The sequence below is a fragment of the Trichoplax adhaerens genome, genomic scaffold (assembly GCF_000150275.1).
Source record: "Trichoplax adhaerens TRIADscaffold_1 genomic scaffold, whole genome shotgun sequence".
Lineage (NCBI taxonomy): Eukaryota > Metazoa > Placozoa > Uniplacotomia > Trichoplacea > Trichoplacidae > Trichoplax > Trichoplax adhaerens.
In genome coordinates this window covers 10,826,390-10,849,514 of record NW_002060943.1, presented here as the reverse complement: position 1 = coordinate 10,849,514, position 23,125 = coordinate 10,826,390, and the positions used below count along the sequence as shown (strand labels likewise).

At 34.0% G+C, this 23,125-nt stretch overlaps 5 protein-coding genes across 5 annotated transcripts; 3 read left to right on the top strand and 2 right to left on the bottom strand.

The window, feature by feature from the left end:
* Window positions 1–1,488: 1,488 nt before the first annotated feature.
* Window positions 1,489–4,042, bottom strand: TRIADDRAFT_37075 (expressed hypothetical protein; the record flags this gene model as incomplete). The annotated part of the gene is made up of 6 exons (XM_002108242.1): window positions 1,489–1,713; window positions 1,819–1,899; window positions 1,980–2,099; window positions 2,239–2,494; window positions 2,767–2,915; window positions 3,957–4,042. The coding sequence occupies 6 exons, from the start codon at window positions 4,040–4,042 to the stop codon at window positions 1,686–1,688; spliced, it is 720 nt and encodes a 239-aa protein (XP_002108278.1). The 3' UTR covers window positions 1,489–1,685.
* Window positions 4,043–5,140: 1,098 nt separating this feature from the next.
* On the top strand, window positions 5,141–5,494 carry TRIADDRAFT_52592 (uncharacterized protein; the record flags this gene model as incomplete). The annotated part of the gene is made up of 1 exon (XM_002108974.1): window positions 5,141–5,494. The coding sequence occupies one exon, from the start codon at window positions 5,141–5,143 to the stop codon at window positions 5,492–5,494; it is 354 nt and encodes a 117-aa protein (XP_002109010.1).
* Window positions 5,495–8,160: 2,666 nt separating this feature from the next.
* TRIADDRAFT_52591 (uncharacterized protein) lies at window positions 8,161–9,006 on the top strand (the record flags this gene model as incomplete). Its single annotated transcript, XM_002108973.1, has 1 exon — window positions 8,161–9,006. The coding sequence occupies one exon, from the start codon at window positions 8,161–8,163 to the stop codon at window positions 9,004–9,006; it is 846 nt and encodes a 281-aa protein (XP_002109009.1).
* A 2,395-nt stretch (window positions 9,007–11,401) lies between these two features.
* TRIADDRAFT_52590 (uncharacterized protein) lies at window positions 11,402–13,943 on the top strand (the record flags this gene model as incomplete). The annotated part of the gene is made up of 7 exons (XM_002108972.1): window positions 11,402–11,459; window positions 11,810–11,903; window positions 11,997–12,217; window positions 12,454–12,581; window positions 12,854–12,968; window positions 13,056–13,142; window positions 13,258–13,943. 7 exons carry the CDS (start codon window positions 11,402–11,404, stop codon window positions 13,941–13,943), a joined length of 1,389 nt encoding a protein of 462 aa, XP_002109008.1.
* A 253-nt stretch (window positions 13,944–14,196) lies between these two features.
* TRIADDRAFT_63204 (uncharacterized protein) lies at window positions 14,197–18,417 on the bottom strand (the record flags this gene model as incomplete). Its single annotated transcript, XM_002108241.1, has 16 exons — window positions 14,197–14,289; window positions 14,555–14,653; window positions 14,758–14,907; window positions 14,976–15,064; window positions 15,234–15,293; window positions 15,400–15,472; window positions 15,647–15,739; window positions 15,945–16,045; window positions 16,157–16,184; window positions 16,374–16,439; window positions 16,561–16,654; window positions 16,772–16,866; window positions 16,949–17,072; window positions 17,224–17,315; window positions 17,415–17,507; window positions 18,382–18,417. The coding sequence occupies 16 exons, from the start codon at window positions 18,415–18,417 to the stop codon at window positions 14,197–14,199; spliced, it is 1,386 nt and encodes a 461-aa protein (XP_002108277.1).
* Window positions 18,418–23,125: the final 4,708 nt, after the last annotated feature.

Here is a 23,125-nt window from a genome sequence, read left to right as displayed (position 1 = left end):
AAATAGCGCAATATAACTATATGCTGCATATTTATAAATAGTAATTTATATTGTCATAGAACTTGTAAGATATATGATAGTGTTACTTTTTAATCCGATTGCAAGTGTAAGATGCTACTTAAAATATCTTGAAAGTAAGATTGGTTTTTACATTTATCGATTTGTAATTTTTTGTCTAAATTATTGTTTAACCGTTTTAGCCGTGGACCTAATGAAGTTATTAGCAATTATGCCAGTGGATATCTATTGCGGACTAAGAATGCTGAACGAAACGAAGGTGGAATCGGAGTAGGAGCGGCAGCGTTAGATTCTGTATATTTAGTTTAAGTATTTAATAATTTACTTTCATTCGATGGCTTACAGTCGTTCATTAACAGACTCTAATAACTTAAAAATGTATTCAAGTAGGTTTCTGGTAATACTATATATAATTCAATCAGATTATTGGTAGCACTTCCTTCTTACAAGTTTTTGAAAATTTTTTAATCACATCGACAGTCCAATCAAGTTTGTTTACCCGCAAGCCCATACTATCTGTAAATTGCAATTTTACTATTAAACTAATTAATCCCATTTAACTAGCTCATACGAAAAATAGATTAAGGGTGTATCGATGTTGGCAAGAAGGTGCAAATTGATAACTTCAATTCGCTTAATATATATGCGCACATATTATTTCTAGCTTTGGTTTAAAAAGATACCTAAGGCTTATCAAACTTTACAATTGATTGTACTAAGAATTGCATGATCAGCTTTTAGCAAATAGATTTAATCGGGACTATTTGTGCATAGCTGACACGGTTTCATATTTGAATAAACCCATTATTCTATAAATAACTATTATTTGATAAGAATTAAACTTTTGTTATATAAAGTGTTACTAGAATTCTCAGATATTTTAAATCAGCCAAAAAGTTTAATTCAACTCTTCTAACGGTGTACCGTACAGTATCGTATACGGGATGGGATAACTGTATGCTATACATGCCATGCAAAATAATTTGTTTTGACTCTTAAAATTTTATCCGAATAGAACAATTCTCTGATCAGTGACAAATAGGTATACCAGCAAAATTTAATGAACGCAAACAATTACAGATGTAATTATTTAAAAAAGATAGCTATGAAACAGAATTGCGGACATAGAAGAACAGTTACTGCTTCAAAATTGATATTAAAATATACAGAAAATAAAAAATAACGTACAGTATGCAAGTTATGTTCATTCATTCAATATGATATAGTACATTAATTAGAGACGTTAGTCGATCGATTAGTGTAATAACACTACGATAAATATTTTAAAGGATTCAGTGTGGGTACATGCTAACGCTAACAGGAAATCGTAAATTACTCTGAGGTCAAACGCTAAGTGGTGGTATACCTAGTAGCAAACATGAGAAATTACGATCAATAAATAAGGTACTTGAAGCAGAGTTTAGTGCATTAGCACGTATGAACCAAACAGAGATTAAAATTTTTATCTACCTTTATCGAATTAATGAGCAACACAACAGGTTATTTAGAATTCGCCATGATTGTCTGTCAGAGATTTAACGTTTACAGCGTACTCGCCAACTTTAGATCGTCTAAGTTGTGAAACGGCGTGCCTAAAATATGCAGTCCTCCATGAGTAGGTATCTGTATGTCTCCAAAGATTTTAAATTCAAATGAGCATAAAGATTTTAGTAGCTCATGACAGTAGCGGAACTACTATTGCAATAAAAAAAATTATTAGTTGTAAGTTTATCTTTAGGAATACAGTAATCAGCATACACTATGCAAATTTTTGCATAAAGTGACTCAGATATTTCTAACCTGTTCGGTAGTTCCTCCATATCATCGATATACATATTTTCGGAAATATCAGCGTCATAATTACCAGAGGATGCGATTTTACTTTATAATTAATTTGATAAAACATGCATCAGTTCGTAGTCTTAACCGCTATGCTATTTATAGCTATAACATCAACTAACCTGACAGCCCTACAGCTAAAGAATATAATGCGCTTCAACTTCTTGTTGTAAAAGAAGTAGTTGAAAGACCACAATATTCCTTCTTCAGCGTAGGGATCCGAATTCATATCGGGATTATAACTATTTGTTAATCAGTGGAAGTATTTGTTTACTTGACAAGTTACAGTATATGAAGACATATGACATAAAGTATGCTGAGCAATAAGTTAAATGATTCTGCAACGTTATTTAAGTAAGCGTGGTGCTTCCTAATAGTAACCTGTAGATATCACAATCCGTCAGTGTGATTTCATTATCTATAGTCTGCCATAAATGTTGCTGCATGCCAATATAAAACTGAGGATCAGCAGGCATGAGATTGGATTCAATGGCTTTCTTTACAAATTGTACACTCGGCTCTTGGCTAAATTCATCTGATTTAGCATCGCTAAAATCATAGTCCGGAAAGAACGATGCATTTAAAGTGGATACTAAGTAGTACAGTGTCTTGCGACTGCAGGTATTACAAATTTGTCCTTGGCCAGCTAAGAAACCTCCTGAACCTACTTATATTTAATCAAAGAAGAAAATTATAAGAGTATTACTATAGGTGAATGTTACACATGTGTCTGCAAGGACTCACTGCGTTGGCGATGTCTTGGTCTGTCGAGTTATTATGGTACAGTATCATACAACTGCTTGTTTTTGAACTAACATTTTGATAAATTACGCTTACATTTACGTATTGTACTGTCCAAAATCTACAACATACTGTAACTAAGTCAATTTCCATTAATAGCAAACTTACCAGCAACCACAGGGCTTCCACTTTGCGTATAGAAGGATTGTTGTGATGGGGAGAGTGCCTGCAAATCATTCGCAGTTTCTCCATCAATATTTAACATTTTATATAACTTCTTATCGTTGCCGGCCATTTTACAGGAATAACTTTCTACCCTGTTCGGTATGAAATGAAGATTGATGAATATGAATAAATATATGTAAAAATGTACGCTCGCATACTTTATGTATGGAAGTATTATAAAATCGTGTAATAATTGTATTTCAGTTTGTTGTTAATAATTATCACGGTGAATAATATTTCAATCCTGTACTGTACAGTATTGACAGTATTGCATATCTACTATACTTCTTCATAGTTGACCGATAGTTGAATATAACAACCTTAATGTACGACAAAATTCGAAATTGCTAGCAGTCTACACTTTCACGACCGTAGAAATCAAACATTAATTGAATTACATAGGTGTTTAAGGTGTTTATCATGCCATACAAACTACACCATAATATCCTATCGTTTGTTGACTGTGTTCGAGCGCGTTATTGCGAGCATTGAATTAAATCTGGCTATAGTCATTTGAACCATTACTTAACTTTAACTACTTGAGGAGAATTACTATGTGTTACAATAGTGAACCTTGTCAAGAAACTCATAATAATACCAATAGTCATAATTCATGAACGTCATCGTTTTCCAAAGGATTGTATAAGACGGTCGTCTTTTATACAGGTACGAGTATCCGAAGATAAAGAACTAATTCATGGCTAAACAATATCAGAACTCTAATAAACACTCTCGTCTTTCATACGAGTACGATTTATCTTTTCTACGCAGACATCTTTTACTGAACTACCATATAACGCATAGGAAAAATTGTGAAGGAATTACTAACGATTGAAAACATATCGTCAACTTTGAGTTGTTATTAGACTAGTAATGCACTATAAATGGATTCGCAATTGACTAGATCCTGCACTTTGACATTCTTTGTCATCAACGTATGCCTTAACCTGTTTTACAACACCTAGACGCGTCTAGTACAACATATTACAGTACTGGATAGGAATCCGCCTAAGGAATGTTTCGATTTTCTTTGAAAGTGAAAAATTCTCATTCTTGTCTCAGACTTGAAAAAGCCCGTAAAACATTTTACACGTCTAGGTACATGAATGTAGGACACAATGCTTAATACATACCTTCCTTCAATTCGACATTCGTTATTCTCTATCGATGATAGTTTGCTATTTAGGGACTCAAAATTAACATTCGGTAGTAGCTTCATGTTTGCTAGTAATTGCTCGAATTCTATTTGTTATCGGTATTGGCAACGCCAGTCATGGATTGAATCATCGATTAGAAGTGCGTTGTCCGTATATCCACGCTACAATGGGCAGAGTAAGGTTGTTCTACTTGGCAGATTTTAAGTTTTCGACCCTTTTACAATGAATAAATTAATTGCTTGTATTAATTCGTTGATTAGTTGCTTGTAGACAACTTGTAATGATGAAGTTCGACAATCGACAGTGGGCCCAAAAAAGCGGAAAAAAAAATTTTTATTTATGTACTGTACTGTTGTTTGTTTTCGCGGTACAGTTCTGAAGTTGAGGTCTTGACTAGTGTCCATCCAGTACTGTACGTTTGATACATACTGTACACTATACAGTATTAGACTACTTTAAAGGAAAAGATCGAATGTTTTCACAGGTTTGAACCACCCCAAATCATTACGGTACACTCAGGAGTCCTACTTCGGTACAGTACTGTACAGTCAGAGACTTGCAAGACTACAGTACTGTATGGTTCACAGTACTTCGCATTGTAGACTACAGTACTGTATACTGTAGTACGTACACTGTTGTCTATAAAGGCTACTCGCGATACGCATGCGTGATCGGCTGCCGCAGTAGGAATATTGACGTAAGTCAGAAAAAGTTTTTAGACGGTAGTACCTAACTTTCATAACGTCTTACTCTTTGAATAATCGCATGAAATTTGAGTTACAGACTCCTAGAATACTGTAATGTATCATCGTTTAAGCTATTTACGCTGAGTACCTGATTAATCGGGGTTATTATGGCTGGGCCTACAGTGTACAGTACCGTTCGGGAGAAGCAACAAGCTTGTACTGTACACCGTACAGTATGCACTGTACAGTACTGTACTGTACTGTAAATAGTAAACATGTAAATAGTAATTTCTAGAAACTTTGTACACTTGGTAGAAAAAGCTCAGTTGTTTAGTAGTCGACGTACAATACCAGTATACCTCATACCGTACGGAGAAGCAACAATCTTGCTGGATTCCATGACACACTACTGTTAAGTTAATACTGAACTCGAATTTTCAAGACTTCTGATTGTAACGGAGAACCAACATCAACATGGCGCAATCGAGTCAAGGCATTCAGGATGACCAAGTCGTCTGTAGCTTGACAGACCAAGAACTAATTACCATGTCGGTACGCGATTTGAACAAGTACTTGGCAAGATTTTCCAAAGAAGAGATAACAAACATCAAGCAACGCAGAAGAACGCTCAAAAATAGAGGATATGCGCAAAGTTGCCGAACTAAACGGTCGTCAATGAAAGACAATCTTCAATCCAGAAAGAAAATTTTAATGTCTCAAGTGCAAGAATTGAGAGCCAAAGCTGATAAAATAGCAAAAGATAGAGATATGTACAAAAGTAAATGCGAAGTCTTCAGAGAATTAGAAAAAAAATTACAAAATCATTGATAACGTAAACAGCAAGTGTTCTGAATCCATAACAGCACTGTATTATTTTGCTCAGAAAAGGACAGTAACCGCAATTTTCTATCACGATCTTTACACGAAAATTGCGTTACAGATACAAAGTAAGACAGCGGCTACACTACACAAAAGTGTACGATCCCAAGTAAAAAAATATAGCGTATCTATTTTACTCTAAAAAATCTTGGATTGGCGAAAATTGTGGCATAGAAATGACTAGGGCAGCGGCTAGGCAAGGTACTCGCAAATCGTATATTCGTTATTCAGAGCATCTTTTTAAATAACCTAGAAGAGCTACAAGTAGATATGAAACGATTGGATAGGTCCCGTGCAGAATTTTGATAGGAATGTTATGTTGTACTGATTTTTCATTTTAAAATGTATCAAAGCAAATAAGAAACACTTAAACTGGATGTTGGCAGCAGCGAAAGTGCACTATTTTTGAATCCTTTGACGGTCATGGTGTGATATTCCTAAAATTGCCGCTGCTAATGGTGGATAATTCGTCGAGTAAATGTTGGAAATGAATTTCTGACATGATAAACCGTCATTTAAATAGGCAATGGCTTCTCGTCTAAATTAATGTTGCAAATCGCTATTGGATCGACAAGAAAGAGTGGAAAATGCAATGCAAGATATGGAATACAGCACTTTCTGAACTCTACGGCATACGGGTACTACTGTACGCTTCATACAGTACTTTATTAATCCGCTGTGAAGAGATATGTAATACACATTACTGTATATGGATCAAATTTAAGCAACATCTACGTATGTAAATTGTAAACACTAAATCAGTTTTATAATATCCTATTGTAAATACACATAGCATTAGTCAGCTTATGATATCAAGCATAGTACCTCTATGCTGGTCGGTTTAAAGACTTCTGCGTAGTCTTATTGTCGGTGTTAGAATATAAATTGAATCGCTTGCACCTTGATCTCTTTTTAGATATGAATTTAATTATAGCAACTGATATTGCGTTGAAGATATCTGAATACGTTGACTCTACTATAATTATGATATTGGTAAAATCTAGTGAAAGTCATTATCTCCTTAATGTTATCATTAAACTCTTAATGGAATACTGTGGCAAAAAAGTCTCGACAATTACACATTGTACACTTTCAATCTGAATCTGTAAAGGTGTAGTAGGAATTGCTATCGATTTTATATATACCCTAGCGCTTACAGTATACTGCAATGGCTGAAATAAAGCATTTCAAATGGTACTGTATCAGATGTGCAAAACTACAGGAAAATAAAATTATTCTTCAACTAATATGGTATTTGTTGTGCTAAACAGCTAAAGGATACTTGGCTCAGGAACTACTGATTGTTGTCTAAGTAATGGATAATTTACTCGTATGTTATATGACACAGATATAGCGCTGAATTGGTTGCATGATACATATGATAGGACTGACTGTATCTCTTACTAGAGTTTATTGCAATTTGGTTTTCCTTATTACCGCTTTCGATACTTCTGTATATTGTATTGCTAGAATACTGTAGTTGGTTTTTAGCTAATGCAGTATAATTATGCTAGTACATAGTGTTTTGCAACGTTATGCATTAAAGTTTCCTCTTTAATCCCTATGGCGACGACTACGAAGCATTGCAACACCATACTGTGGAGTAAACTCATCATAATTGTTGGGAGCTGGGTATTAAAGGAATTCCTTCCTTAACATTCAACAACTGTACAGTACTCTGTATAGTTTAGCACAGTTAAGTGATGAGACTGCGCCGGCGCAATCTTGCACTTTTGGGGGGCACGTTCCGTCGGTCCTACCGGCGTACGTACAGTACTACACACTGTGCACAGTACGGTACTGTACTGTACGGTATGGTGGCAAAAAAACTGCAATGTCAGCAAATTTTCCCTTCCACGTTTCAGATGGGATAAGCGAACGCGACATCGTCATGAGTTATAATTTGGCAGAATATGTAGGTAGCACGTACGGTGTAATCCTATTTCAGTAGTAGAAAAGCGCTTTTCATTTTACATCAATACATGTACACCTTTCATCTTTAAACTAGCGTTGTAATCAATTAATAACATCATGACTATAACTCTTAATATCGCATTTTTTACTTTCAGTAGTAGTCGATGGTTTACAGCAATTGCAAAGTGAACCTTTCCTTCGGATTAGTTTTACCATTACGGTTACGTACCGTTTTTAGGATTTCAGATTATTGCGTCATTGTTGGCCAATCATATCGCTCGAACCAACCTACTGTACTGTATGTTGGCGTGCTCTTGTACAGTACGATGTACTGTACAGTTCACTAACAACTGTTTAAGTACAGTACTGTACAGTACAGTGCTGTACAGTATGTACTGTACACTACAGTACTATACTGTACAGACATACAGTATATATTTAGAGCGAATTCGGTTTTAATCAGCAGTTGAAAGCATAACATCGGGGAAAGGGAAAGATCTTCCGCCAAGCGGCGTCGCATCAGCGGTAGGCAGAGGTTCGTGTTTTTCAGAATCACTTTTGGGTTTAAGTGAAGTTGAGTGAAGGAATTTGTTGTGATCAAGGAGATCAGAAAACCCACTACATTCTAATATTTGATTGTTAATTAACATTATCTTAACGTGGTGTAACCTAGTTTGTTCAATCAAACTACAGTAATAATGATGGGTGAAGAGTTTACAGGCGACTTGGAGTCGTGTTATTCAACCAATATAAAAACGTTTCCTGACTGGTTAATACCGGAAGAAAATGGGTCTGGTTTAAAAGATGCAAATTACCAAGATCCTAATATTGCCACTTTCGATGATTTGGAAAGAATTCTTTCAGATCAATCGAACAATTTTAACGAAGATAGCCTCAAAAAGCCGATTCTGCCTGATGACATGGATTATAATCATTATGATAACGGTAGCCAGACTCCGAATATCTGCGATAAGTGGATGAGTTCTAACTCAGATTGGTTAAATTACTTTACATCGACCGCTGATGCTATTGGAAACGATCATGATGCTTTATGTTCAAATGACTGTCCCGATGATTCGACGGATCAGAACTCATCTGTAGATCAAGTAGAAAGCAACAGTCTCGTTGGATCTTCGGATGATAGCAAGAGTGATGATTGCAGTGTTATCGACGATATGTCTAACATTAACCGATCATCCGATGAAATGGCAGACGTTCAGGATCGTAATGAAGAAAAGGGCAAGATTAATGATCATCAAGATTTCACCGATGATGCTTTATGCCGCATGAGGACGAAAGAATTAAATATGTGCTTAAATGGTTTTTCGGATAAAAAGAAGGAAGAGATTAAGAGACGCCGAAGGACACTAAAAAATCGAGGATACGCTCAAAATAGTCGGGCAAAGCGTGTAAAAGAAGCAAAATCTATGCTGACCGTAGTCATTGAGCAACGCTCTATAATTACCAAACTGCGAAGAGAAAAGGAGCAGACAGCGCAAGAAAGAGACAAATACAAACAACTCTTACTTGCAAGCGGGAAAATTTGAACTTTTTTGGCCCATGGAAATCCTTCCTGTGAAAAGTACTATCGTAATTAGTAATTTAATTTTTATTTTGACTCTTTTCAGTAATCTGGATTTGAAATGATACTGAAAGAAATATACCCTCAAGTTTTCTCTTAACTTTAATGATAAAACTAAATTAGATATACAATACTTCATCCTTAGTATCCTTAGTAGCGTATTTTTTTTAAATATGCAATTTGAGAAAGGAATTACGCTGTTCTTTTGATAGAGAAGAGCAAAACCACGTACAGTACAGGAGATGAGGCCCACGGCTGGCGGCCATTGAGGTATCTCCCTCTGTAGTCAACTTTGTACAAGAGACCCAAATCACACTGGAATTGTGGTTTGAGAGTCCTTGTGTAGTTGAGAAACAGTACTGTATTATGGGATGTCATGGAATTTCTACTGTATTTGTTTACAAGTAGATTAATCACAGTTGATACGATAGGTCAGTATGTCAGAACGCGAAATGTTTACGTCCGATAACTGTATCAACTTTTTAATGACTGATGACTGAGATTTCTATGCTAGGAATTAGAAATTTCGTATGCCTTTGAATGCTGATATGTTAGTAAGATCAAGACCAGTTACGAGATTGTCTTACCTAAATGAATTATTTGCATTTTTAGCGCATTAGCAATGTTTTTATTGTTATGAAGGAAAGTACAAGCAATAATTTATTGAAATATCTACGATCTCTAATGCCAAAGATCTGCGGCAGTTCAGATTAAAACTGCTAAGATAATTCTTGGTCGGTCTTTTATCGTCGTATACTTGGCGCTCCAACTGCAGTCACGGCTACCTATGATTTCAAATGACATAAATGTCGATTTACAGGTGGTTCATTGACGTAGTTGTGCATCATCATAATATTAATATGCAATGTACCATTATACAATGAATTTTTCATAATGCTGTAACTGAGGCTGTAGGTACATTCCATATTAATGATATGATAATACACTTTAAGGAAGCTGAAAGCATTGATAACTACTGTAAGACGGTAGCACTGCTACAAGAAGCTTGTGTAATGTGGATACGATGTTTAGACTATAGTATGATTTTTTCAAGTTATGCGAAAATGTATTTTCTTCAATTATAGCTGTACATTGCGATTTCTTAAAATGTCCTACCAATACACTTTTTAACTTTATGTACTCATCGAGTAATCAGATTCTCTTTGGTGAGAAAAATAAAGATCTTTAAAATGATTCTTCTTTATGTCGATTTTAATTTTACCTGATTCATGACTTCAGCTGATTCCAGTGACCTATAGTAATGCATGGCTATACAGCACTAGAAGTCCCGCGTTACTCACTAGTAGCAATAACTCATTTTTTATAGATGTATAACTACGCCGACATTAATAGCGGTCTAATACTGACAGTGAAATAGAATGATTTCACTTTCTGCTGGTCAATTTTTTACGCTAGCGATTAACCTACTGTGTCTATCCTTATAACAACTTAACAACGTGATGTTTTAATACTTTTACACCGTAAACAATTAAGAGACGAGAATGGAAGTCTTCAACTTCGTATACTGTAGTTGTTATAAATTTATATAAGTACTGTAATATCATTTGAGATGTTTTATAGTCAGTCAATTTCAGTAGTGAAATAAAAATAGAAAATAAAGGGAATCATTTCCATTAATAAAATCTCGGAAAGGCAGCCAGACGGTAGAACTGGTAGCGGCCACGGTCCGATTGGCTGCCTACTAGTACTGAACTGATACAGTACAGTATAGCGCTGCTGTAGATACTACAGTACTGTACTGTATACTGTACAACAGTCCAACGCCAGGTTTAGACTAGTGCAAGGTGCGACTACTCCTTACAGTCTGTAAGGTACAAATAGTTATCGCAAGCTTAATTAATGAGCTTGCAGAAGTCATCATAATTTAATTAATTATTCCAGCATAACACTGGTTGAATATTTACAACAGTTATCAAGTAAATATCTCTGGGTGCAATAAGTTTGTAGTACATAACTCCATGTTCTACTTTAATGTTTACAGCAGTTATTAAGTCTGTATCACTTCGGCAACAAGTTTGTAGTACTGTACATAGCTCCACGGTCTAGATAAGTTTCTGTAATCGTCAGAACTTTCAATCATTAGTAAAGTATTGTATATGATTTTCATAGGACAATTTTATACTGTAGAGTTTCCATTTCCATTTTGATAGGATATCATTATTAATTAATCACTTGCATGCATGTCGATGGAAGAACTATCCGAAGAATTCTAATTGTTCAATGTACTGGATTCAGTCTCATTCAGCTAAACATAGGATACGCACAGCCCTCTTTAGGCGTTATCAATAGCTAGTTTAGTAGTTAGTATGCTAAGGTGTTAATACTATTTTATCAGAGAAATGCAAAAATTTATCGAGGTTGTAGAAAGATACGGATTGACTCCATCAACACCTGTAGGTAAGGTAGAGCTCTTGCTAAACAAGACTTTGCAATACGATAATTTACCAAGTTGTGAAATTGATAGTGATAGCCGTTGCAATGAGATCTTAGTTTGAATGTTTGTTACAATGTGACCTTCAAATTAACTGTACAGTAAGTAAGAACTGATTAGACATCACTAAAAATTTCATCCCTTAATGTATGGAATGGACGTAGGACGCACTCATAATTATACTGTATGCGTACTAGTATACGATATATCATCGTCAGGAGTCTTAATTTACGTCAACTTTACAAATATGCTATGAAAATGTATAAACTAATAGCACTATATTTATTGCTCAATTTTTACTTTTTTATTTTTGTAGCACTAGCAGTATCTGGTGGTGTTGATAGTATTTCTCTTTGTGTATTGGCTAGACAATACTTTCAGAAATTATTTGCAATCACTGTTGATCACCGGTATCATAATATCGATAGAACTTTGTGCCTGGTGGTGTTGGATTAGTGCCATCCAATATTCTCATATTGTATCACTATTTATACTTTAATTAGCTTACGTGCAGAAAGTTCACAAGAAGCTCAAAATGTCAATGAAATATTGGATAAACTAAACATTCCGCACAAGATAGTGTCATGTAATTGGAATCAAGAAGTAAATTTTCGTAAAGTACAAGAATTAGCTAGGCTAAAGCGTTATAGGCTGTTAGGGGAAGAATGTCAAAACCAAAATATTCAATATTTACTAACTGGTCATCACTTAAATGATCAAATAGGTGAATTCTGCAAGATCATCATAGTAGATTTACAGAATACAGTGTCCAGTACTAGATATATTACATACCTATTTCATCATGTGCATAACCTATTCATTTCTAACGGATCGATTAATACAGTATTTTTAATACGAGTATGATCGAGAGATAGGTGTACAATATTTGCTAAATTTTATGTAACATAGCTTTGATAACTTGATTTCATTAATGAGAACCATTGAATTTAAATATTACAGAGACATTTATCTTTCGGTTATCTTGCAAAAGTGGCATAGACGGATTATCATGCATGAAACTTTCTCAAAATTTGCGATTACATTTTCCACCTATAACGCTTATTAGGCCTCTATTATCCTTTCAAAAGGTAAATGTAAGCTTAGTGCATAGTGATAGTAACTTTTATTTTTATCAGATTAGTTATACAGATTGACTGAAGAGCTGTCATTATATCATTATGATTTTCTAATGTAAGTATTTCAATGACAGTTCGTAATAAAATATGTAATTATATTTATAACTTCAGACAGATATGCACTATAGTGATGCAATCTCATTAGCAACATTGAATGAAAATAGGAATCGCTTATGTTTTAGACACAGAATAACCTTTTGATGGTGCTTATTCTATTCTGACAGACACAACTACAAGAAGTATGTCATCAAAACAAGGTCATTTGGATCGAGGATCCGTCCAATATGTCATTGATGTATAAACGAAATCAGATTAGACAAGGACTAGCAGCATTACAAAGTGCAGTAATTTTAATTAAACTGATAGTTTTGCTTATACTGTAGTGACTAAATCTTGTAACTGATGAAACTGTCAATTATAATCCAGATAGCTCCAAGAATATTTCTTTAACAACTCTGGTCGCAAGCTCAATTGAAAGTTTCAAAGAAACTGGTTCTATTCTCAATAGGAGGGGTATGCCAAATACTTTTCAGTAGCTATGTTGCAATGATCTTCTTGTTAATAGCATGCCTGCCATTGGATTAACAAATGAGACATGTGGTATTGAATTTATGCTTTTTTATTACAGTTATAAATCATATTCAAGGCAGTTGCGAGATAAATCACGACTGGATATTTGCCACAGCCCATCTGAATAACCTTCTAAATGAAGAAAATTATATAGTCAGACGTTCTTTGTCAAGACTTTGCCAATATATTGGAGGCCAAACGTATCCACCGCTGCTGGAGTCGGTGATAAAATTACATATGGAACTAAAGAGAATTCTTACTATGGACATTGCTAATGACAATAAAGAGTGTTATGTCAAGAGTATAGCTGGCTGCGTGGTGTTTTGTATTAATGATACAAAAAGGAAATACTTTACAAAATCTAAAAATGCATCTACAATTGTTATTATCATCAGTAGACAACCTCAGAAAATCTCTATGATTCCAATATTTGATGGCGTCAATCTCTGGTGGGATAACCGATTTCTCATAAATTATCAATATAAAGATAACAGATCGTCTGATCCTCAAGATTTGTTTGTAAGACACATGCAATTTTCAGATTTTTCCTTGATTAAGAAATCCCCAAATCGTTCGTCCATTTCGAATATTCATTTTAGATGTAGACTTGGACTACCAGTCATTATAACTGTAAATAATCAAGTCGTCTCAATTCCACACTTTAAGTATAAAGATACTGCATATTTTCGATCGCGAGATACCGAATTTTATTTTCAATCTTATTTAAAGCATGAGTTATTATAAAATAAATAGCGAAATTTTCCTATATTATTCTAATTAATTTTAAAATGAATTAATGCTAAGCAATCAATATTTATGTTAAGCAATGTACTGGCACGAAATTACTTTAAATACGATCGGAATTAGGTTTCCATTGGAGAAAAAAAAGATTTAATAAACAGATGATACAGTGTGTTATGCCTATTAAATCAAATCATCAAAAGCAAAACTGAGTGTTACCTTGAAAACTGACAAACTAATACAGTAATATGACATTCTATCCATAATTTTCTAGAGCTCTTCGTAAAACGTTGATAGTAAATACCACATCGGCTTTGGTAATACACATTGGCGGCTTGATTCGGAATACCTTTAAAATTGATTTACAGTTATCAGTGTTAGAATACGATTAGTCAGTAAATTTCAATGAACTAAGTGGCATGACAAAATATTTCTAATTGAAATAGTTATATGACAATCATCAGCTTTAATTGTTATATTATCTGAAAGCGTCATCAACCTAGAGTAACGTTACTGAACGCGATTTTTTCACCGGAAACAGTATAGAGTCGAGCAACTGTATATCACGGTATATGTAATGACTTTGAAACTATTGAATTACTCATAGCACTTACATTGCCGTAGAATCCTCCTTTACCGATAAGAACCCCCATATTTTTACAATCCTCCCAAATTTTATTAACATCCGGCAAAGGCAATGGAGTTTTTGAAGACTAAAATGTTATACGAGAAAATATTTTTTATTAAAAGCAGGATTAAGATTTTGATATTTTATTAAAGTGTATGAAATGGGAAATCAACATCACGGTTTTAGTACCTTTGATTTGACAAATTCGACACCAATCATTAGCCCTTTGCCTCTGACATCACCCACAATTTCGAATTCATCCCGAAGCTTGGCTAGTTCTTTCAATAAAAAGGTGCCCAATTCATCAGCTCTTTGCATCATGTTTTCTTGATCGATGACCTAAAGGAGGGAGTTAATAGTAGCACTAAAATGTACATATACCATACGATGTAACAATTTTTTCTTACATCAAGAACAGCAGAACCAATAGCACAGGCAACAGGATTTCCCCCAAATGTGTTGAAATGTATAGCCTTGGTCAATGATGCAGCAATTTCTATGTACGTTTATAAACACAAACGGAGATAATTTGATATTGTAGTAATAAACGCTCATGGTAGCCTTTTTGTATCATCATTATTTAAAGTAAATCTTCCTTCATATTATTGCGTAGACTTGCCAACATGGCAGATCTTCTATTGTATATCAAGGTATACACTAGTTACCTGGTGTAGTTACTACTGCACTAAGTGGATATCCATTACCAATTCCTTTGGCCATTGTAACTATGTTAGGATAGATGATCAATATATTCATTACTTTGTATAATGTGAGATATCAATGAAAAAAGTTATCTAGTTCGAATAAATCCTAGTCTTTACGCTTCCATACCAATGTCTGGTGTGACTCCGCTAGCTTCAAATCCCCAAAAATGTGAACCTGGGCGAGCAAACCCTGTCTGAACCTGTGTAATGGTGAAAGATAAATGTTAAATAGTAGGAATAGTATATTGCGAATATAGCAGAATTCCATAAACCCATGTTGTTCGAAGTATCTTTGTTATGTATTAATTCACACTCGTCATACAAAGTTAATAAAGTTACCATTAAGTTTTTCCTTTACTAGTAAAGTCGCTAACCTCGTCAGCTATACATACGCCACCTCGTTCTCGCACCAATTCATAAGCTTTTTTTAAGTAATTCTTCGGATACTGAACTGACCCGCCAACACCCTATTACATCAAAATACATCATTTTGCATATGAACAATCCGTATGTAAATATCTTATTCCAAACATAAATTCACTTTATGTAACCAGTATCTTAGATACCTAAATAAAATGTAACAAGGATATTTTAACACAAAAGTAGCAATATGCTGCATTGCATGTGCTTGCATCTCGTTTATAGATTTATGTCGAATGTATAATTACATACTTGAATTGGCTCTGCTATGAATCCAGCAATTTTCTGAGGAACCGAATGATTAAGTACATCTTCCAACTGATCAACGTAATTATTGCAAGCTTTACACTCCCCTAATCATGATGTAGGAAACTTTTGGTTAATCAAACATGATTACCAACTTAACTATTGCAATCTAGTAACCGACAATGCAATAACCACCCATTGTACCACAAGCAAGTTACCTTCACTGCAGTCACAATCCCTGGTAGTCTTTGATTAAATGATAAAATATAAGGTTATTTAATCTACTTTTGCCATGACACATGTCTTTATAGAATCCAACATCAGGATTAGCAAGAATTAATGTGACAATATAGCAACTAACCGAATACAGTGTTTATCTAAGCATTACCACATAGGCTTTTAATTACCAATTTATTATTCTTTAAATTTTTTTACCTGAACGACAGAATCTCTGCATCGTGAGCCTCCCCAAGGTCCACGATAAACATCAGGATTCATGGTCTAGTAGTTAAAAAATTTAATTTGGTTGTCGCGTCATGTGAATCTCAATAAGATTAATGACATTCAATTACTACTTAATGCCATTAAATAGGCCTGAATGTGTGACACTCTTAAAAAATACCTGAACGCAACCTAATCTTGTAGGCACGGGCTGAAGCCAAGTTGAATGGGCAGTTATGCCCATCGTGTAGGGGCTCACACCATGGTAAGCATTTCTATGAAGGAAGGAGGAAACAGATACTTAAACTTATATTTGAGGTCACACTCATCGCTAACATTGCTTTAATTAATTAATCTGTCTTTATTAGCTGAAAGAATTTTTCCGCTTCTACCTTAAAGAGATTAAATCGAAATTTCCAGTATGCACACGTGCTAATAACATCGCCAGATCGTTAGCTTCTGATCCACTGTTAGCAAAGAAGCAAACCTAGCAAGAGTAAGGTATTAAATAAAGAAAAGAGTAAATGTCAATATAATACGTGCAGACATAAAAATCGGTAGGCTTTTACCTTTAAATTACCAGAAAATTTAGACATTAACTTTTCAGCATATTCATGTATTGACGGGTATACGTAAATACTGGTAGTATGCCATAATTTTTTCATCTGTTTTTCAGCAGCAGCTGTTACTACTCTGTATACAAAAAAGTTTTAATCAGGACAACTTATAACAAAATACGAGCTTTTCAAGCACCCTAAAAATCTGAACAGCCCCAATTAGCATTTGACTCTTATACAGTATAATGTACGGTTTATACAACATATCTATAATATGTTCTACTCACGGATGACAGTGTCCTACGCTAACCGTAACAATTCCACCAAAAAGATCAAGAAATCGTCGTCCATTGATATCAAAAAGCCATTGCATATGACCCTGTTGGTAGATAGTCATTGATTGTAAGAATCAGGCTGCACCAAAATTTAAATTAACACTCATTCTAACGTCTCTACGTTCGTTATCGCTTGTCCTGACCTGATGAACTACCAAGGGGTCCTTGTAGTAAGTAACCAGACTGGGTGTTAATTTTTCCTTACGTATTTGCATAATTTTGCTTGCTGACATACCCTATAAAAATAAATGACCAAGCCATACCAAGAGATATATGAGGTTGTTACATTATGACTTAAAGCATCGCTCATTCGTCTAAAATACAATATGATAACCGATATTGGTTACATTACCAGAAGAGCATACAATGTCATTTTTGAACCTAGTGTATTTTATGTTATTGCATAAAAGTAAAAAAATGCAAAAATAAAAATTTAAAACTACATATTATCTTATCACCGCTGAACCTCTCATTAATAATTTAGCAGTAGTATTAAATACGTTAGTCTGCTAATTGATATTCGCCGTACATACTGTACTCCGTATCTATTAACTATACAGTACGGAATATGCTGGTAGAACCGATGGGCAGTCAATGCTAAAAATCACATATTGCAAAATTGCCTAGTTAAAGAAATTTAAGCCAAGCTTAAGCATGCGTATAATTAAAAGGTTCATGGCCATATCTTCTAAAAAGAATAGATAAATATTGTGATATTGCAATGTACAAATAATTGCTCGATAAATCTCTCCAACTCGAAGTACTTTTATTTACACATATTTAATATCTTATAGTATAGTAAATGCAATAATTCCACTGTGATATACTTAAATACATCGTGCCTAATAATCTTTAAGAAATGGATGCTTTTCAAATGCTCGCATTTGCAAACTGATCAATTCTATGTACTGGTAGTATATCTTGTGGAAGCGAAATGATCAGCATATTAGCAAACTTTTTACTTAATAATGTTGATTTAGTTTATTCCCATTTACAGTATTATAATCCTCAAAACTTAAATTAATAAACCTTCATTTACTAAAGAAGGGAATAGAACACTGCATAAGTGGAAAGATACCAGCTCATTCTAACGTTCTTTACGAGCAATACCTTATACTTTTCAGGCTTAAAGTCGCAAGGAGGCATTTCGATTGCTGTAGCTGAAAGAGATAGCAAAGCATGCGAGCATGATAAAGTGATTATTTCCATTTGAGGGAAAGAAGTTACAGTACAGTGTAGCATCATAAAAATACGAATACACGAAGGTTATTACTTAATATTTTGCAGTTAGAAATAGTTATGTTCAGACAATAAAAAATAGAGCGTCAGTTAATCAATATGATAGCACATTCGATTAATTCATCGCATAATAGTGAATTGGAAAACATTGAAAATTCGGCCTAAGTGAGACATTTCAGGGATCTCTCAAGTCAAAACTTGACAAGGTCCCTTGATATTTTTAATGATAGTATCAGAAGTTGTTGCATTACAGCGTCCGAGCAAATTCTAGTCTTTTCTGATAAAAAAAGATCTATCGTACAGTGTGCAAGCCATTTAAATGAATTTAAAATTCGTTTTAGTATTATCGTTTTGTTGTATCATCCACAACAAAAGAACTGTTTTATGCGCGTGTAAAATAAAATATATCACGCTTCTGAATATGCTGTAGGTTTAATTTTACGATTGAAAACTTTCGACTAGTTTTTGCTCTTTTATCATTCGATTGCATATGTCTCATAAGAAATTTTTTTTCTGCAAGTTAATCATCGAATTGTACAAATACTATTCATCAGCTAATGGTTAATGAACTGTATACACGTAGTTCCTAAAAGATAACACCCAATACGGTTTATACGCTTTTATTTTTCTACAATCAAAATTGAATACGTGTATAATTAATTTTTTCGCTTAATTGCATGAGTCTTGCAGACACTTTTACTTTTTGCAAGGTTCAGTTAACTACGATGATCACGGTACGATACTACAGTCTATCAGCATCGATAGAACTAAGTTAGACATCAAAAATCCGATTAAGTATCTTCCATTAGATGCTATGTTACACGTTAATTAACAGTAAGCAAGTAAGTAAATTAATTTCATAACGAGAGGATGACTATTCCACTTCAAAAGAATGCGTTTTATTTTGCTGTATCTTTACTTTGACTTGATCCACTAGTCACAATCGCCGTTTCTAACTGAATGTTTACTTACTATATCTTGCATTATTAGATCGGCAAATCCATCGCATGATCGAAATCTTGGCATTTAAACCGCTGACACCTCGCTTGCTTGCATTCAACATGATCATCTTCTACTTTTTACCACCACCGCAGTGAAAAATGGAGAGAAAATCGGATCTAAAGAAGAATGGAAATGGACGTTTATGCAGACGCGTTCCCTCGATAAATGATGAGATATTTATTGTTGTATCGATATTTCAAGCTGTTTTTGATTGACTGATGAGTAGTATCTGTGTGTAGGCAATACCCAGCAAATCGAATTTGTCCATGATAAACATCTTATAGATCAGTAGTCGCATTTTATTTTGCATCCTATACAGTGTATACGGTGTAGACTCCAATATGCGGTAAGGTGTTTTATTGATTATGATCATTATCTATAGTATAATTACTGTATGTACGATTATCATCAGTAATCAGATAGTCCACTCCAATGGTACAGTACTTGGCAATCCATCATAGCATACTCTTAAAAAAATAAAATATTTGCACGTATTTTCTTTCTATCTCTTGTATTCAGTTTTATATGATATAAATGGATGGTATAGGTGTGTTTATAAGGTGGATGTAGATAAATGGATCGTATCAATTTCTTTCACTTTTATCGACCATTTTTTAAAATAAGACACAGTACTACTGTACATAAGACTATATCATTCCAATTTTGCCTTCAATTCCTACTTGTGTGATGATTAATTGAACGAATTTATCAATCCTGCTTGACTACTTTGTTTTATCTCTACAGCATGCTGTTGATCACTATAAAAAGCAAAGTTCAGATCGACTTTAACGGAGATTACTGGAATACAGCACTGTATATGAATGATAGGTAGAAAGAATTCAAAAATTAAAGATATCAAGTTGTGATGAGAGCATCCCTCATTCCTTTTGACAAATGTTACTACAAATATTGAATGTTGATGACGTCTTAGGTATGTGCTACTGCGTTATATTAGGAGTAGAACGCCTACTACTGTACATTACATCTGTTCGACTTGTATGTAAACTGTATAAGTATAAAGAACATATTTTCGATGCATTGCAGCAGCTAATCTTATCATGATACGGTGTGCAACATGCATGAGGTTCATGAACAGGAAACATGCAGCACACTGCACGATAACAACTTATCATTCCAATTTTATCATCTTTAATCTATAAACACTAAGGCAATGTTTATTTTTAAACTGATGCAAAATTTTATCAATAACAAGTAACCTGTTGGCATAGTAGCCACTCGGTAATGAGTCAACAAGAATACCTTATAATAGATTCACGTGAAAGTCAATAAATTAATAAGTAATAATGATAATATAATCATCAAATCGTATGCCTGTTACTGTAATTTATTAACAACATATGAGTACTGTATGTATATATATACTGTGTAAACGTGCACCATGATAAGTAGTCTTTAATGCTATTTATTCGTATGCAATACTTCGTATTTGACAAAGGTAGAAATATGACTAACCAAGTAGCCATCCTCGTAACACTGTACTCACTACTCAGTTATAGTGTAGCATAATATCCGTGACTTTTAAATCATTCGAATTTAACTGTAATTTTGGGGCTTTTTTTCTGTTTCAAAATAAAATAAAATTTTATACAGTTACACTGTACTGTACACTCAGCCCATGGACTACTAAAAAGAAGCAGCTAGAAGTCCATGATGACTCAGCACTGCACTCTACAGTAGTGTACAGTACGGGGCAACATCTTTATCAATTTTATCATTACCCACGCAAAATCAAAACTCTTGATACTGCAATGTAGCTTTCAAGATACTATCGGGCGGTTAATAAGGCTCTAAAAGATAGAATTCGATTAGTGAAGATATCCTACAGAGCACTGATAAATTCCTCTTTTAAAAGAATGAATTAAATCGAATTAAAATCTCCAGTTCGATCATATTTATAAAACTGCAGTATTTGTTCGTGCAGCATCTGATGTAAAAGATCCCAACAATAAAAATAAAAGTAAAGTACTGTATACAGTATATAAACAATACACTATAGTGCAGTATTGTGCTTCGAGTGGAGTAGTTGAACGCTAGCTTAACCTTTACATTGGATATGTTCTCCACTGTCCTACTTGACATTTAAAATGCCTTGTAATGCATGGTTGCACACTACATTAACTGTAGTGTATGCATACTGCAGATTACGAATAATGCTGAAAAAGTATGCTACTGAAACAAAATGTGATACTGTAAAACTAACATTGAGTATGCTATAATGGTATTTATTTTTTAACAGTAAAGTACTCATAAGTAGTGCTGTACTTTGCAGTTAGTACACCATGAAGTTACAATCAACGATCAGTGTAGAAACGATAATGATTAAGGTTTCAATAAACGTTAAATAATAATAAGCAATTTAAACTACTGTAATTTAGATTTGGATCAATATCGATCCTCAAACTTCAATATTTGCGCTTTCAATAAACACATTTGAAAGTTAATTTGCGGATTTTTGATAACATAGAATTTAATGTTCATTTTTTGGTTCATATCTAAATGAAATAACGCACAGCACACGTTATATCGTAGATCGGAAATTAATATCTTGCATGATAAAGAAACTGAGTACAGTAAATTTAGAAATTGGAAGTGAATTAGTGTTATTCACAATTCACTACAATACATGGAAAGGGATTAGTTCTTCTTACCTTAAATTCCTGTTGCTCCATTACATTGCATAACGTGTACAATGCGCAAAGATGTCATTCATTAAAGCGTCTGTATAAATTAAAAAGTTTACAATTTTTTGAATTCTCTATCTATTGGAAAGCATACATAACATAAAAGGGAACTAAAATAAACCCTAATGATTATGATAGAATTGCCCTGTATATGTGACAGTACTGTTTTAATCGTGAGTAGGCGTGTATATTAACTCCATATAGTATACAGTACACCGTACTACAGCACTGTACTGTACTGCACTGCAAAGATGCCATTAACCTTAAAGTGTCTGCACAAATTAGACGTTTATAGAATTTTGAATTCTTCATCCTTTGACAATTATATATAAAGTAAGTACTAGTGATTACGATAGCCCTGTATTTGTGTGACAGTACTGTATTAATGCACTAAGCACTAACTCCATACAGTTTACACATTCGAAAGTTAGACTTTATGAAATCGAACTCTAGGCCTTCAAAAGATAACTTACTGCGAGCCCTCGATATTCCTATACTTTGACTGGCTATGGGTACCTCATCAGCCCTATAGATAGTTAATCCCCATCTAAAATTATCACTCAATTTATCTGCAATGAAAATAACGGCATCATTACGCTTACCATACAGTATATTGATGATTGGTTGGTTACACGTCTGCTTACAAGGAAATCACAAGCAGCAACAGTAAATTAGTACGGCGAAACCTCACATTAACTAAATTACAGTGTATAACTCTTATAGGGATTAGGATGTTCACGTCAAATCAGATTCTTAACATAGAATGATTTAGATTGATTTTTATTGGCTTCAAATTTTCAAATACGTATTTATTGCAGGATATGTCAGAAAGAAAATACTTCTATAGTATGTAGCATGAATAATGTCAAGCAGTAAGATTACACTTTCTAGTTACATATATTTTAAATAAA